General features: G+C 37.4%; 1 protein-coding gene across 1 annotated transcript in view; it reads left to right on the top strand.

Moving 5' to 3' along the window:
* Positions 1-18206, top strand: part of LOC107728340 (neurexin-3b-like) — a 250258-nt gene that overhangs the window by 66059 nt on the left and 165993 nt on the right. The window contains exons 7-14 of the mRNA XM_016538481.1: positions 1352-1555; positions 2974-3000; positions 7611-7730; positions 7845-8226; positions 12841-13031; positions 13270-13443; positions 13985-14011; positions 14942-15061. Coding sequence (XP_016393967.1) covers positions 1352-1555; positions 2974-3000; positions 7611-7730; positions 7845-8226; positions 12841-13031; positions 13270-13443; positions 13985-14011; positions 14942-15061 — 1245 coding nt within the window. The remainder of the gene's footprint in view (positions 1-1351; positions 1556-2973; positions 3001-7610; positions 7731-7844; positions 8227-12840; positions 13032-13269; positions 13444-13984; positions 14012-14941; positions 15062-18206) is intronic.

The following is an 18206-nucleotide window of genomic DNA, read 5'->3' as shown; positions in this document are numbered from 1 at the left end:
CATGACCCGCTGCCGCATACGCCCTGTCTTTTAGACACAAGGTGGTCTGAAGCTGCCTGGATGGCAGGACAGGAGCCTTCAATGAAGATGACTCACCCTGGAAGAGATAGCCCGTGAGCGTCTCTTCCACATGGGGCATCATATCCGGACTCAGCTAATCCCTCCACATTAGCATAATCTGCATGTTGGAAGACCCAAGAGAAATAGCATCCAGTTCCCACCGATCACTCGAGCTCGTGGTCAAAGCTCTAGAGAGATCCAGTTCCATTTCAAGCTTCTCCGCAAGCTCGACCTGCGAACCTCACAACGCGAGTTTCCGCCGTGCATCGGCAGCAGCGGGACCCGAGCTGCGAGATGTCCCGTATCCCACGTGAATAGGGACAGGCGAGAGCGGAGCTTCCTCATTGGAAATTTATCGCAATGAATGCGTTCAGTGCTCGCGTGCTCGTCGCAGAGACACGTAATGCAAAGGTCATGTGTGTCCTCAGGTGTCAAATATCTCGAACACGGAGGCACACATTTCCTAAAATGCTCGCTCGGCTTTTTGCTCTCCATAGTGCTTCACACACGCTGAACAAACAAACGGCTCCTGAAGACAAAAAAGCTGATGACGTGCATTACAGGTGCCCTTTTATACTCTGGGCACTCTGGTAATGATGTCACGGGCTGCGTGATCCTAAGATTTGGAAGTGTTTCCCACATGCTTTAGACACCAGCCATGCTGATGGCATTCCCCATTGTGTCCCCTAGGGGACGCAGTGTGGAGTTCCCTAAAAAGGGATATATGTGATAGTGTTGCATTAAGACATCTGTAGCATGTTATAAGAACAATTAAGAAGGGCATTTAAAACGATGCAATGTATTTGTTCCACTACAGTACTAGTAAAGGAAGAATGGAGGACTTTGCTGTGTGTGTGTGTGTGTGTGTGCATTTAATTTCTGTTAAAGGGGTCATATATGTTTTAGTCTTTTTTTAGTTATTTCATGTCATCATTTGATTTTTCATGACAATTTTCCACCCACTTTTGATCTGTAAATTGTTCTCTATAGTACTCTGGCCCATTTTCATTACAAACACAACTGTATATGTATATTTTATAATATGTTGCTTGTTCTTAAAATGTGTAAAAGCCACTAAACAATTTGTGATGTGACTAAATAACATGAAACACATTCATAAGGCTGTTTTCATATCAAAACTTTTCTCATCTAGTTGGAGTTTGATATTTTGAACTCCGTGTGAAGGACTCATTGAACACATTTGAATTGTAAATAGGTCCAGTGAAAGTACTATTTTTGAGGTCTAGGTTTAATATTTTTTATGTGTTTTGTGTGTCTGTTTTCTATACAGAGGCATCTATCCTAAGCTACGATGGCAGTATGTATATGAAGGTGGTGATGCCGATGGTAATACATACAGAAGCAGAGGATGTGTCTCTGAGGTTTATGTCCCAGCGTGCCTTTGGCCTGTTGATGGCTGCCACATCACGTGAGTCCGCAGACACACTACGACTAGAACTGGACAGCGGCCGTGTCAAACTGACCGTCCATTTAGGTATCGTATTCTGCCGTATTTCTCTCTCTGTCCCTCTTTTCCTCGTCGTCTTCGGTTATTTCTTATATGTGCCAGTTACTGGATGTTATCATCTTTCTAACACTACAGCTAAATTATTATTGTTTTGTTGATCTGCATGGATTGCTCCTGTTTGCTTTTCATTCTCTTGCTTTGTCTGCGGGTGATGTGGACAGATGAGCTCTCTCATCATTGTCTCATGTAACCTCTGACCTCATGATCGAAGCACCACATCTGCACCAGTCATTCTTATACATGGCAATTGATTTACTTAAAAAAAATAATACATGACAGTTTAATGTACCACCAGCCCTAGATTATATGCTATAAACAGGACTGTTTCTTTGTGATATTTTTTCTGTATTTGTGTCTGCTCTGTTCATATGGTAAGATCGGTTTAACAATCAGTTATGCATGTTTCTGTATAACTATTTTTGTCACGTTATCAGGAAAATATCTACCCATTCCCATCCCTCGCTCTTAACGGCATTTATCATGCCTTGTTCAAAGATGGTACTCACCCCTTCAATGGCCTTTAGCCTGCGGCCCTGTAAGCAAACAGCCTGAGACCAGAGCATCCAGCACACCTGCAGCTGGTGGCCAAAGCATCACCCACAAAACACACACAGTCATTTTTACTAATATCAAACCATAAGCTCACTATGTCACAAGAAAGGGCCAGATGATCAGCATCTTATACATGTTGCAACATTAAAATGATAGTGATTTCAGTAAATTCAAGTAACTTCAATTTACTAAATTATTTTATTAGTTGCAGTTTCAGTGCTAAAATGTGACATTTTCCATTTATGCACTTAGCATAAATAACAATCAGAACATTCAGTCTGTCTGTTTTTTTTTATGAAGTACATGCTACAAGTCTGTGTGGTGCTAATGCATTTTGGACCAAGGCTGTTTGCTCCCACTTTTCTGTTGCGGTTGATGGCACATGATAAAAATGGCCATATGGATTCCAACCTGGATGACAGTTCCAATTGTCATAAGAAAATCTGCAGTTCTCTGTGAAATGCATACAGTTCGTGCCTTGACCAATAAGATGATAATTCATAAAAGAAAAAAGAAAAGAAAGAAAGATAAAGAATACCGAAGTTGATGAATCCTTTTGGCTTAGAGCAGGCAGCCATTTTATATGGATTACTACTATATAAATTAAATACTAAAAATATAAATCTACATATAAAATAAAATCTACAAAAAAAGAAAAAGATATATTATATCAAACCTACTGGCCGGAATGATAAAACGGATGTTGGAAATGATCCAAAATGGCTGCTGCTCCATGTGCTCATCCCCGGAAGGTGGTGTTTCTGTTGTTGGATGTCTGCAGCTTTATCCTTGAAGGACGCGATTTCATCTGTCACTTGTTCTTCCCCATCTAGACTGTGGCAGGATAAACTGTAACACCAGTAAGTTTTTACTCAGTTTGTTCTACATAAACACAGACATTAGCTAATGAAATTGAGGTTTATTTCCCACAGACGGTCAAAGTTTTAGCTTATTTCTTAAACAGTGTTGCTAACCTGTACTACCAGATAAACGTTTGGACTCATTCTACCCATTTTTTATTATTATTTTTAATAGAGTAGATAAGGGGTTCTTGTCAGCCAAAAATTTTTACTTCAGTTATTATTTCAATAGTTAAACAACACTTTTGCATGTTCATGGTTCTCTAATTTTGCTTAGTGGTCACATGACAGGTAAAACAGATGAAATATTTACTAATGTAAATTTTATATATATATATATATATATATATATATATACATATTCAATAATAAATTCAATCAATTAATTTCTTTAATATTTGATAATTGTAGGCTTAACAATGATTTTACAATAGTATAATTACAATACGTTTTAATTTATGTTTTAAATTCTTCACTTTCAAACATTCAAATCTTTGAGCTTTTATACTGGTGGGTTGCTGGTGAAATGCTGTAAACATCTGTGCACTATGTTGAAAATACATCCCCAATGCTCATTAAACTCACTGCTCATACAGACATGGAGTTTGTGAGAAGCAGTTAATGACAGTACTTAATTAATTAAATCGCAGTCTTTGATTTGATAACCGCATCAAGATTTCACACATCACTATAAGCTATATATTATATATTGATTTATTGATTTTAATATTAAATTAAAGGGGTCATGACATTGCTAAAAATAACATTATTTTGTGTATTTGGTGTAATGAAATGTGTTTATAACGAGGCGTTTTAGGAGGACGTGGACGAGTCTTAACTTTTATAAGTAATATCTCTTTGGGTTTGAGACTTTAGTCTTTGCAACTTTAGGGATCTTATCTATTCACGAACAGCTTGTAACACTCCAAAGAGAAAGGAAAACTTGAAATCGCATCATATGACCCCTTTAAATCTAAATATTAGCTTTTCATATACTCACGAACTCCCTGGAGTTCCTTCACGGACCCCCAAGGGTTTGCTAACCCCCATTAGGGAAAACCTGGGTTAGATTAACAGTAAAGTCATCAAGCTATGAAATAACAAAAATAGAAGTATGGCAAATGTTAAATAAATCAAAACTATTTTATAATTGAATTTCTTCTAAGTCATCACTCTGCCTAGATTACAGCTCTGAACATTCTTCTGAACACTATTAGCAAGCTCTAAGAGGTGCATCCTAAAGGCTGGAATACACTACACAACTTTTAAAATCAGAACAGATTTAAAACACTGGGCATCATACACTTACCGACTTTGCAATATTCACAGAGTCGCTAAGTTGGCAACACTGAATATGTGTCCTAAAATCTGCTGAAAATATCGAACATGTATGATATCCTCCGACGGGATGTAATCATAGTCTGAAGCTAAAAAAAAAATCGGAGTCTGTGACCATCATGCATTACGTCTCAGGTTACTTATGTAACCATGGTTCCCTGAGTAGGGGAAAAACGGCCTCTTCCATTCCTTCTCAATCTTTATATGGAAAAGAGGAAGAAAGGAAGGCTCACCTGAGCTGGAGGGTTATGCCAGAAAAATAACGTTCATCGAAATACTTCGCGACGTCACTTTCTTCACCCGCTTCACGGCAAGTAAAGCCTCGCCGTGGCGCGATCCATAATTTCCAAAAACTCATCATACGCAGGGCAGGAGGATTGGGAAGGCTCAGCCTCAGCTTCTTTGCCCTCCACAGACATTTCCTGTTTTTGCAGGGGTGATCCCAGCAGAGCACTGTCCCCTGAATCAGATAATGTTAATGAAATAACATCATCCTCCAGTGGCTCACTCTCGTGCACAGCCGATGATCGCGAAAGGGAAACCCCTCTCCAAACTCATCGGCCAGATCCACCTGCGATCCCCACGAGCTCATTCTCTTCCGTGCCTCAGCAGGTTCGAACGAGCCGTTTTAGGTAGGTGTGGCTAACTCTTAACTTTTATAAAGAATATCTCTTTGGATTTGAGACTTTAGTCTTTGCAACTTTACAGATCTTCTTTATGCACCAAGAGCTTGTAACACTCTAAAGAGAAAGGAAAAAATGAAATCGCATCATATGACCCCTTTAAGATGCTTTTAACAGCACTGAATGACTTCTCATATGTGCTCGAAATTTTGAATTCACCACTCAAATTTTCTTTAAATTTTAAATTTCAGTTTTAGTGTTTTCATTTAATTTAAGCCTAAGCCTTGAAATCAAAGGGTTTTTTAAGGACAAGGATAAATAAGGATAAAGTCCAAACTTTTGATCCATGTCCATGTTTTACAAGCTGTTAAATGTTAATATTTAAGCATTTTTAAATAATGCTGTTTTAAAGATTTTGTAATGCTCCTCTGAAAAAGTATAACTGCTTTTACTCATCTAAAAGTCTCTAGTTTATCATCCCCTTCTTCATCAGAGATTTGTAGGTTTAAGATATTTTATGACTATTTTAAATTATTAGTAGTAGTATATATTATAATAATTATTAAATAATAATTATTATTATTGATTCAGGTTCCAGAAGAAAAATCCCATTCCTTTTCTCCACAGAGAAATGATTTTAGTCAAATGAATACAGATCTACCATAAGCTCTGAGGATGTTACATTTTGAAATATGCTTCTGTAGAAGCCACAAATCAGTGTGATTTCAAATTCAGTAACAAATTATTCTGATAAATTGTAGTTAACATCAAAAGGAAACTGCTGCAAAATTTGGCTCAGCTGTGACCGTCTACTCTCATATTGCAAATTTGAAGTTAGAATTTCTATATTGTTAATCTAATTATATTTGTATTTATTTTGTCTTTATCCTATATTGTACTATGGTTTCTGATTCAATATACTTACATACATACTTCTACTATATGTATACTTACATATTTATGTGTGTACACAGTCTTGCACCTTTTTTATTTATTTATTTTTAATAATTTTCACTTGCTTTTTTTGCTTCAAATCAAATGTTGTAATGTAATTCATTTTGGAGCTGCTTGGTTTGGTTCATGACTTGACACAACTTTGAATATGTTTTTCTTCTCTATAGAGAAAATTAATATGAAAAAAAATGTGGGTGGTTACCGCTGCACTCCACTAAAGTAACAGTTTGATAACAGTTTTCTGTGTGAATCAAAGTTGTCTTCCTCGAGGGCACTTGTGTGCTCATCCCAGCAATCTCTTTGAATTGATTTAAATAACAATAATGATTTATATAAGAATAAGAATAAGAATAAGAATAATAAAGGTCCCGTATTTACAAACAACAGTGATTTGCCCATCCTGAATAAGTGGTTAGAAAAGTAACAGGTAGCACCACATGACCATGCTGTGATTTTAAACTCTGAAAATTGACTCTAAAAAATTGTAAAAGCCACTGAACTGACAGTACTCAGGGAAGAGTTAAAATAGTAATAATTAACAATATAGAACCATCTTACCTGACTACAACCGAAGAATGTGAGGCTGTGTATATAAAGGGCTTTATGTTGTTAACTCAATAGTAATGAAAGATATTTAACACCATTAAATATGTTTTACATGGTTATATTTATAAAAATGTATGATGTTATTTATTCTATCTATCTATCATCTATCTATCATCTGTCTATCTATCTATCTATCTATCATCTATTTATTATATATCTTAACAGAGATGCCTATTTTTTGTGATTGATTTGTTGATTAAAATAAAAGCAAAACACACACACACACACACACACACACACCAATTCTATATGGCTGTGACTCTTATTTATCAATAAATGATATAAAACGACTTTGTATTTCTCTATAAATGATGGTGAAATGCAAATTTATAAATCAAATCCTGATGGGACTTTTAATAATGTGGTGTAATACCTCACCATTTTAAACTATAAAAACTATACTCTCTTGCTTTTCTAGATGTATATAAACACACAGGTCAGGTCATTTAGAGAGTCATCTCTGTAGCTTTTTGGAGTCAATTAAAGGTTTTTGTTTATTAAGCATGTTCTTCAATTAACAGCAGAATGGCTGAAAAGTAAGTGGTAATTTAGTACTGATTAACCATTTTAATTCTACAATGCTTTTAGAGAGGCACTTTGCCTCGTGCTCTATAATTTGAAGTTTAAAGACTCAGTATATTTGAGCAGGTTATGTTAATGGCACCAGTAAATCAGTACAACAATCAGTGTTCTCAACCGGTACTTCTGTTAGTGCAGACTAAGTATTTGTATGACAATGCGCCCTTAAAAAATAAATGTCACGACTGTGTTTGGAATGAATTACTAGCATACTAGTGTACTTACCATTTCTGTGGTATGAATAAGCTACAGTATTCAACATATACCTCAGCCAAACCTTAGTTCTGTTTCATGTTTTTTTAAAAATGTTGATTTTCCTAGGAACTATTGATGCACCGCAATTATAATATGTAAAACCATTTTTGCCGTCTATCATCTTGATGACAGAAGTTTGAAAATTTAAACCACATTTTTTTGCACATGATATGATTTATTAAAATGTTGAGAAGCCAGAAATTTGATTTGCAGGGCTAGTGTGTGTAAACACTAACTGACACACATCATTCTCAGGTAAAGGACCAGAGACATTGTATGCTGGCCAGAAAGTGAACGACAATGATTGGCACTCAGTCAAAGTGATGCGGCGTGGTAAAAACCTCAAACTCATGGTGGATGATGATGTAGCTGAAGGTATGAATGCAGTATAATCTTTCCAGAACAGCTTTTCAGCAGCTGACCCCATGTAATGCATTAATCCATCACTTACTAATCACTTTACCACGACCTCCTGTTCTTCTTTCACAGGTCAGATGAATGGTGACCACACTCGGCTGGAGTTTAGTAACATTGAGACCGGAATCCTGACAGAACGTCGGTTTGCCTCCACAGCTCCATCCAACTTCATTGGTCACCTGCAAGGCCTAAAGTTCAACAGCCTCCTCTACATTGACATGTGCAAGAATGGGGACATCGAATTCTGCGAGCTGAATGCTCGTTTTGGCATGCGCTCCATTGTGGCCGATCCAGTTACCTTCAAGACCAAAGGAAGCTATCTGGGTCTTGCTACACTCCAGGCTTATAGCACCATGCACCTCTTCTTTCAGTTCAAAACTACCTCGGGTGATGGATTCATTCTCTTCAACAGTGGAGATGGGAATGATTTTATTGCCGTGGAGCTTGTCAAAGGGTGAGTGGAAGTAGAGAGCTCCAAGTCAACAAAGTTCCCACAGAATCCAGGTTTTACCAAATGGCCATTTTATTGAGGTTGACAGGAAAGGTTGGGAGTTGGCCCCATATAGAGCCCATTCTGGGGTGTTGGAAGTCAGTTTCACTCAGGCTGAGACATGTCCACCGTAAGTGTGTTCATTTTCAAGATTACCAAACTACTACACACCCCAGAATACATTGAACAGCTAATGGTGGGGAATTTGATTTATTCCAGTAATGTATATATTAATACAGGTATGTTCACCAAAAAGATTTATTCAGATTTTCTGACTGATTAATTAACTGAGTCTTGCTGTAATTTGCATCATTACATTTTTGGGTAGAGAACAGCTTGTACTGGGTATTTTGTTTTATCCCAGTGACACAAATCTTTTAAATCTGTTCACACCAGCAGGTGGCGACTTGTGAATATCTTTTTGAGTATTATGAGCATGTGATAATACTCTTGAAGGTGACCAAAACAAGCACTAATTTAAAACAGATTTAAAACATTTGATCCATTGTGTCTTTGAAACAACATGCAAGTACACAAAAGCACTGTGAAAATGTTCTATTACAGAGATTTTTACCTTAGTTTCCAGAGGCTTCTCGAGACTTAATATAAGAACATAATATAAGATTTTTAAAATGAAAAGTTTGAAATTCAGTTTTGAATTCAGATTTATTTGAATTTTTTGAATTAGCCAACCCCATTAAGCTGTACTTTTATTATTAATGTTGATATACATGTTCATTTATTATTAATGTTGATACATTCAGAAACAACATTTATTATCTATTACTGATTACCAAAGAGGTTATACTGGTATGTTTAAAATGCAAGAAAATCAGACCAAATTTTAATGTGGAGAGAATCATAATGTAAAGTAAAATGTTTGAAGTAATGTCCAGTTGTGCACAATTCAATCGATTTGTTTTGACAATCTTTATCAAAGTGTAATAATGCTTTTTTTGTTGGTGTAATCAGGACTGTGCAGGCAGAGGAACAATAATGTTGACCCAGTAAAATCAAATAATACTGATCATAACCCAATTTATTCAGTCAAATCCAGATGGCGTCCCATCCTCCATTATTTCCTGCTAAATATTTCACTCTTTATGTTTTCTTCAGTGTAAGATATTGTGTAAGGCTGACACAATTCTTCCACAACAGATAATTTACCCTTGCCAAATATTAGATGATTCTAGCATTATATTCTTAGTATAAACTAAGGGTAAATGAAACAAACAAACAAGTATTGAAACCAAATACTTGGTAGCTGGGAGCACACTTGTCAAGTCAAGTCAAGTCACCTTTTTTTATATAGCGCTTTATACAATACAGATTGTGTCAAAGCAGCTTTACAGTGTTAGACAGGAGAATAGTTTGTCAGTAATTCAAGAGGACAATAACAAAACAGTCAATGTTTCAGTTAAAGTCATTTCATTGTTGATTCAGTGATGTCAGCATCCAGTTCAGCTCTCTTCCAATAGTGGTTGATCAATCAAGCTGACAGTATTGCCAGAAATGTAGTGTCCCCGAATAAGCAAGCCAAAGGCCAAAGGAACCAAAACTCCATTGGTGACAGAAATGGAGGGATAAAAAAGAAAACGGGGAGAAACCAGGCTCAGTTGGGGGGCCAGTTCTCCTCTGGCCAGATGAAACCAGCATGATGTGTTTAAATTCCAGGCTGCAATACAAGTCAGATTGTGAAGAGTGCTCATCTGGTTACCTTAGTCTTGTCCTGATCGCCGTCTAGTTGACGAAGTCTTTGCATGGGATCTGTCTCTGGGGCTCTTCTAGTTGACATGGTCTCCGCTGACATTCAGGCTGTAGAGTTCGTCTCTAGGTGCTGATCCACCATCTGGTCTGGAAACGGACTGGATCCGGGTGGCTATAGTGACCTCGGAATGAGAATGAAACAGACTAATAGTAGATGCCATTCTTCTTACGATGTAATGAGTACATCGGAAAGTGTTCCCAGTTCCGGTTGACCTAATTAATGCAGCCTAACAATCCTTAAATGGATTTGAATTATAGAAATGTGATAGTGTATTATGTGTATGTCAGGTTAAAGAGATGGGTCTTTAATCTAGATTTAAACTGACAGAGTGTGTCTGCCTCCAGAACAACGCTAGGTATTGTTCCAGAGTTTGGAGCAGCCATCAAGTGTTAGACAGTGTTTTAGGTTATTACATGCAGAGGTTTTTGGTCCAATAATTAACACCCCCGTTTTTTTTTGTTTTTTTTCTTCAGAATTTAGCAGTAGGAAATTACTAGCCATCCAGTTTTTTATATCAACTATGCTTTCTTTTTGTTTTTTTGCGAATTGGTATGTTTTGTCGGGCCACGAAGAAATATAGAGCTGAGTAGCATCAGCATAACAGTGAAAGTTAACACCATGTATCCTGATGATATCTCCCAAGGGTAACATGTAAAGCGTGAAAAGCAGCGGTACTAGTACTGAGCCCTGTGGTACTCCATACTGTACTTGTGATTGATATGATACCTCTTCATTCACTGTTATGAATTGATGATGGTCAGATAAGTAAGATTTGAACCATGCCAATGCAGTTCCACTAATGCCAACATAATTTTGTAGTCTATTCAAAAGAATGTTGTGGTCAATAGTGTCAACCGAAGCGCTAAAATCCAGTAGCACTAATAGAGAGATACAACCACGATCAGATGATAAGTTCAGGTAATTTGTAACTCTGATGAGAGCAGTCTCAGTACTATGATAAGGTCTAAATCCTGACTAGAAATCATCACAGATTCAATTTCTCTCTAAGAAGGGACATAGTTCTGAGGTTACTGCCTTTTCTAGTATCTTTGACAGAAAATGGAGATTTGAGATCAATTACAGGTCTGTAATTAACTAATTATCTAGGATCAAGTTGTGTTTTTTAAATTAGAGGCTTAATAACAGCCAGTTTGAAGGATTTTGGTACATATCCAAATGACACTGGTGAATTAATTATATTCAGAAGAGGATCTATGACTTCTGGAAGCACCTCTTTTAGTAGCTTAGATGGAATAGGGTCTAACATACATGTTGTTGACTTTGATGAAGTTTATACAATTCTTCCTCTACTATAGCACATAATGAGTGAAATTGTTCCCCAGGGGATTTGTAGTTCACTGTCTGATGTGATACTGTAGCTGACGCCTGTATGGTTAGAATTGTATCTCTAATAGTATCGATCATGGAAGTAAAGAAGTTCATAAAGTCATTATTGCTGTGCTTTTGGGAAATGTCTGCACCTGTTGAAGCTTTATTTGTCATTAATTTAGCCACTGAATTGAATAAATGCATGGGGTTGTGTTTGTTTTCTTCTAAAAGAGATGAAAAGTAAGCAGATCTACTGATTTTTAGAGCTTTTCTGAAAGTAGAAGTATTTTCCCTCCATGCAAGACGAAATACCTCTAGTATTGTTTTCTTCCAGCTGCACTTCATTTTCCGGGCAGCTCTCTTTAGGGCGCAAGTGTGCTCATCATACCACGGTGTCGGACTGTTTTCCTTAGTCTTCTTTAAGCATAAAGGAGCAAATGTATCTAATGTGCTAGAAAAAGAGTTAATTTCAGTGTCTATAAATGCTGATCCCAATGCATCTTTTTCATTATCAACATGGATATTAAAATCACCAACAATTAAGACTTTATCTGCAGTCAGGACTAATTCAGCAAAAAACTAAAATCAGCAAATTATTTGATAAAGTCTGCATGGTGCCCTGGTGGCCTGTATACAGTAGCAAGTACAAACGTCACAGGGGTTTTTATCATTAACGCTTATTACTCTAGATAATGTTATATGAAGCACCATTACTTCAAACAAATTATACTTGAAACTAGACCTCTGAGAAATACTGAAAATATTACTATAAATTTTAGTAACATGACCCCCTTTACCTTTTGGATGTGGCTCATGTTTATAACAGTAATCTTGGGGGTAGACTCATTTAAAGTAATGTAATCTTCTGGTTTTAGCCAGGTTTCTGTCAAACAGAGCACATCTAGGTTATGATATGTGATCATATCATTTAAAAAAAAAAGCGCTTTTATAGAAAGGGATCTAGTATTATTTAAGCCAAGCTTTATCATTTGTTTATCTGTATTATGTCGTTTTTTTATTTATTGAACATCAATTAAATTGTTACCCTTAAATTGGTTTGGACATGTTTTGTATTTGCTAGTTCGGGGAACAGACAGTCTCTATAGTATTATATCTACAGTAGGTGAAATAGTCTCTGTGTGCTGAGAATTAACTGACTTCTGCGACGTGAGGTGGCCAGCAGACGGTCGGTTTAGTCAGTTTGTCTGCTTCTTGACCTGGGCCCCAGGTGTGAATGTAGAAGCAAAGTTAGCCTTGTCCATCCAAACAGACCGAGCCACTTGGCCTATCCTCTAGCAGAACATAAAACCTGTTCCTCTTTAAAACAAGTTTCCACTCTCATTGTCATCTGATCTTCTGATCTGCTGAGTTTGCTTCAGTATGTGCTTTAGCTGAGTGTTCTTCAGTGAAGTGCACTTGAATGGATTTGGGACATGAACACATTTGAGCTCAGTGTGCATGTGTGTTTGTATGTTTGTCAGGTATATTCACTATGTGTTTGACCTGGGAAATGGACCGAGTCTTCTCAAAGGTAACAGCGACAGTCCTCTTAATGACAACCAGTGGCACAATGTGGTGATCACTCGAGATGCCAGCAACACACACACACTAAAGGTGGACGCCAAGTCTGTCAGCCAGGTGGTCAACGGAGCGAAAAATCTGGACCTGAAAGGTCAGCCATACAAGATTCGCTTAACCTTTTTAGTGACATTTTTTATTATATTTTTGATTGATTTTATACCTTTAAAACAAAACCAGATTAGTACATTTAAGCAAACAGAAAATTTTGTATACTGAGCACATAAACCTCACTATATATGATTAGATGTATACGTAAAACAAGAAAAAATGTAATTGCCAAAGTAATTGAAGCAATTCAAAGTTATATTATCTTTTTTCACTCTTTGCAGGTGATCTGTTTGTGGCTGGTTTGGGACCAAACATGTACCAGAACCTGCCGAAACTGGTGGTGTCTCGTGAGGGTTTCCAGGGCTGCTTAGCTTCCATGGATCTCAACGGCCGTCTGCCTGACCTCATCAATGATTCTCTGTTCCGCAGTGGGCAGGTCGAACGTGGCTGTGAAGGTACAGTATAAGCCATTTATCACACCTCAACCTAAATCTCTACCAATCCCTGACACACTGCTGTGTTTAAACCATTAAATTCAAACCTGATTTAACCTCTGCACCTATTGTTTTTCTCGCTAATCTTTGTCTTTTACTTATATTTTAGTTAGATTTTTGTGCCTCACTGGAATTCTGGGTATTCTCTGTTTTGCTAATACGAGATGCCCTTTAACCACTAGATGGCGCCTTGACCAAGGGCCTGTTAACAGCATTCCATTTTAACTGTTACCAATCACGTACAATATAGACACAGATTATGTGTTATTAAAGATTTGAATGAGATACATTTGTTTAACAGTAGAATATAATTTAAAAATTGCCCTATTAGTCTAAAATATCTAATTTCATCATTTTCCTTTCCAACTTACTAATGTTATTGCCCAGGTTACTCTATCATTATCCTTCACACACACATTTTCCTCTCTCTTGACTGACCTTCCCTCCACTAACCAACCTTGTTTTGTTATCCAATTCTTTCTTAAATTTCCTGCTAACAAAGTTGGTTTCACCAAAGCTGACCTGCAAGGTAGAGGGTTTGACTTTTTCACCTCTCACACACACACACACACACACACACACCTGGCTGAAAGTTGCAATGAGCTTTTACATTAATGTTCCTCCAGAAAACAACTATCCCCCAGAAATCTATAACATACAATTATAGAATGTTGCAGTATTTTGTACATATATTTTGTAGATGCCCATTTCATTTAGTCCACAGCTGACACATGCAGTAGCTGAGGGGAACTAAGAATAAATACAAAACCTATAAATATCCTCCTTAAAGAACATTCCAGCTTAAAGCTTTCCACTGAAGGCACATCAAAATTGAGACATTGTCTAGTGTCCCGCTGTTCTACAGCAATTGGCCACAATTCTCTCCCCTTCTGAAGCATTTTAATGGATGTTTTGGCAATTACTCATTTATATTGTGTTGAAAGCATCCAAGAGGGGTTCAGTTGGGGAATAATTAGAGACGGAAACCAGCAAGAGAAAAGAAAGAATTCTTCCATTGCTTCCCAGACTCAATAAAAGCACTTTCAGCCAGTGGAGACTTTCATACATCCGCACTCAGGGCTTTGCTCTTGTTTTGAATGCATGCTTGGTTTCTTTTATCGGTGATCTGAGCTGCTGGAATTGACATGTCAGTATGGTTTTAATAATTCTATTTTAATTAATCTTGATAGAGTGTAAACATAATTGTTTGCATTCCCTCTTAAAGATTCAGTAATTGTCTATTATGAAGTGTGGAATGTGAACACACATTTTGAAAATAGAAATCTGTGTAGATGGTGCAGTCACATTGCATATCACCTTTTTTTCTTCTAGCAGTGTTCAGCGTGGCCTTGCATGACCTTGCATGCACGCTAGTCTTGCTGTGCTGTGTGTGACAGAGATGCCTGCTGAAATCTGTCATTACTATTAACACATGATATTCCTGTCTCCTCCATATCAGGGCCCAGCACTACATGCCAGGAGGATTCGTGTGTCAACATGGGTGTATGCATCCAGCAGTGGGAGAACTTCACCTGCGACTGCTCCATGACCTCTTACTCTGGCACCCAGTGCAATGACCGTGAGTAACCCAATTACGCTTTATTTTGCTGATTGTAATATCAAGTAGATTTTTGGTGTTGCCTCATCATTAAGAAAATCTAATTACACAGGCTGTGCTATGTGTCTGATTATTGGCTGCGTCCAAAATAGAGAACTTCACAATGATTATTGTCGGCAATAGAATGCACGATAACAATATTGTCATAAATTTTGAATAATCATTACTTTAACTTTGTTAAACTGTCACATACATAACATTAAAATGAGAACACTATTGAACTATATATTGTAAATTCTTTGTGCCTTAATTGACCATTTTTCTAGCCTGTTGTTACGGTACACATTCTGACCAGCACGGTCAAGTTCACTTGTGCATTTGCGTCCTTTTGTGCAGATGCAAGTTCCTATATTACAGTATTCTATATCTGATTAATATCGACTATGGTTGGATTTGAAACAGTCATATTCAGTTTAGATGTTTCTTTTTCAAAAACATTGGTGCATTATTAATAATCCATGTAGCTTTTGTTGGCTACAGTATAATATCCAATAATTATGTGATGGGTTGAAAGAAAAAAGGACCTGATGAAGTGGTTGAAGGTAATGGTATAAGGACTGAAACCTTAAAAAGACCTCATAAATTCACTTGACAATTGCAGTTTTCTTTCCTACTGTATGTTGATGTATTTTATAGTGAAACTGGAAATTTGGAATATCTTCTGTTTTGGACACACCCATTGTATCAGTGGGGTGTTTTCAGGTTTTGGATTTTGTGTGCTGTTAATCATTTTGAAGGTATAGTGCTTTTAGGTGTTGTTATACAGTATGTATAAAGAACCATTAAATGAGACGGAAACAAGTACGATACGTTACTATTTGTGTTAGTTACAGTTCCTGGACCAACACTTGGAACACGCAACCAATCATTGCTTTCTAATTTTGGGGGTGGGGTTACAGGAAGGGCTGAGATTGGCTAAATAGAAATATTGCCCTCAGGAACAACAAAGGATGCTGATTCAGGAAAATACTTCAGTAAAAGTGGTTTTGGGTGAGTGAATGATAGTAGAATGACAATGAGGAATGTGTGGTCCATCTATCCAGTCAGCAGACAGGTTAATAAGCTGTGAGCAGTTTTAATGAGGTGCAGTAAATGTTCAAATGTCAAATTAGCCCAGCAGCCTCTCAAACATGGCAAAGCATACATAGAAATCCTTCTCCTCTAACTCGCTCTCGCTCTCTTACTTCTCCCTTTCTTTTTCTGTCTCCATTAATGAAGAATAAGCTGGCGTCTGTTTCTTTAATGATGTCTCCCATGTTTAACCTCCGGCAGTTGTACGCCGTTTCATCACTCTGACATTTCTAATCATAGAGGCAAATTCAATTTCAACCCTCAAATGGGCTCTTGAGCTTGCGAGACGATTCTGTGTAGGGTCACGCCAGTTACAATGAGTGCCACAGCCTTGTAGGCTTGTAATATTAAAGCTATGATCGTTCATAAGTGAAAAGTTTATGTTCTTACAATAACACATTAATAAATCATTCAATATAAAAAAAAATGTCTTGCAAGGTGACAAGGTTTTAGTGTGTGTGCATATTTATGTGTAAATCTATTGTATCCATAATTAAGCTTGACTAATTCATCCTTAATTATCCATTCCTAATGAAGCATAATCAAGCTCTTTTGTTCCGGAACAATGGAGAATTATTGTTTGTTGAAATGATGCACTTCAAAAAAAATCTTTACAAATCTTTATTTATTTTTCCTCACTACATTTATCAAATAATTATTTTTTTAGACAAGGAAAAAATGGCCAGTAAGTTGTTTATTCATGTATTTATTTACTGAAAAACAATGCAAAAATATGAATTAGGACAAGTAATGAGTAAACAAAGATGTAAAAAAATTAATCTTGGCTGTAATTATTTATAGCTTTTTTTTTGGCACAGAAGGTCAAGTTAAATGCATTGCATTGAGAGTCTGTGCAGTGTGCATTTTGGGATACTGCACATTATGGCAAATGAAGTAGGTCATCTGTATTTTATGGATGCAGAAAATGTGTTTACCTAGTCTACATGTATTCCAGAACAGGCTAAAGTAGTATGCAAGTATGCTATTTCGAACATAGCCTCTAGGTGGCAGCAGTGCACCTGTTTAGCCAACACTAGCATGCAGCACAGGATCAAACTGGAACATGATCCCCAGAGCATGCAATCAGTTCTGCTTGTATTTTCATCACTGTCTTCTTCTTTTGCCATACACATGTACACAGACACATGCACAAACACACTGATGTATCACACGTCAAACTCTCATTCTCTCTTTTCCGACATAAACCATCCAAATTGTAAGTGGGCATGATGTCTTTTCTCTGTCTGACATCCAGAAACATAGTGACACACCATACAATGCCAAAAACTGGCACACTACAGAGCAGAACAGGTTGGATCCAGATCCAACTCCTCCCACCTTAAATATACCTAAACCTACCCGTCTCCACCCCCTGATCCCTAAACCTACCAATCTCCAGCCCCTAGATGTGGATCCAACCACGGCCCCTTGATCTTGTGTTCTGCAGTGAGGGGCTACTGGGTGTTTGTGGCCAGAGAAAGCACAACCCTGCATGAGAGTAATTCTAATTAGAGGGAATAGTTGCCCCTGCATGCTTGCGGGAGAAAGAGCACATGGAACAGCCTTTAATAACTCAAATCCGACTCAGTCTAACAGACAGACAGCCTAAATTAATCGGGTAGACAGACAGGCAGAGACAGTGAGAGAGACCAAAAATGAGAACATTGTGTGTGCAGTTAAAAATGGTGGACTCAGTCCGTAACCTAGATTTCAGCTGCAGGCTTTAAAGCGTGTTGTTCGAGCCAGAAGCTTTCTGCGTTTTTTTTTTTTTGTTTTTTTTTGTCCGTGTTCATAAATCCTTCTATTGTGTTACGCTGAAATCGGAGAGAATAGAAGGTGAATACGGCAGCGTATTCATCACGCTAGCCGAGCAACACAACAGAACGCTCAGCTAAGCTCCAACGGACACCTCAGCCTCCAGGGCACCATCTTCAGCCAACTCAACACCTATTTATGAAGACCACAATACTTCTGTGACACCCTCCACAGCAATCCGTAACAAAAGTTGCGTGCTTAGCCTCAGCATGTGTGCTAA

Source organism: Sinocyclocheilus rhinocerous, unplaced genomic scaffold (assembly GCF_001515625.1).
Source record: "Sinocyclocheilus rhinocerous isolate Xijiao unplaced genomic scaffold, SAMN03320098_v1.1 scaffold277, whole genome shotgun sequence".
NCBI lineage: Eukaryota > Metazoa > Chordata > Actinopteri > Cypriniformes > Cyprinidae > Sinocyclocheilus > Sinocyclocheilus rhinocerous.
The sequence above is the reverse complement of the archived record's forward strand: the minus strand, read 5'-3'. Positions and strand labels throughout refer to the sequence as shown.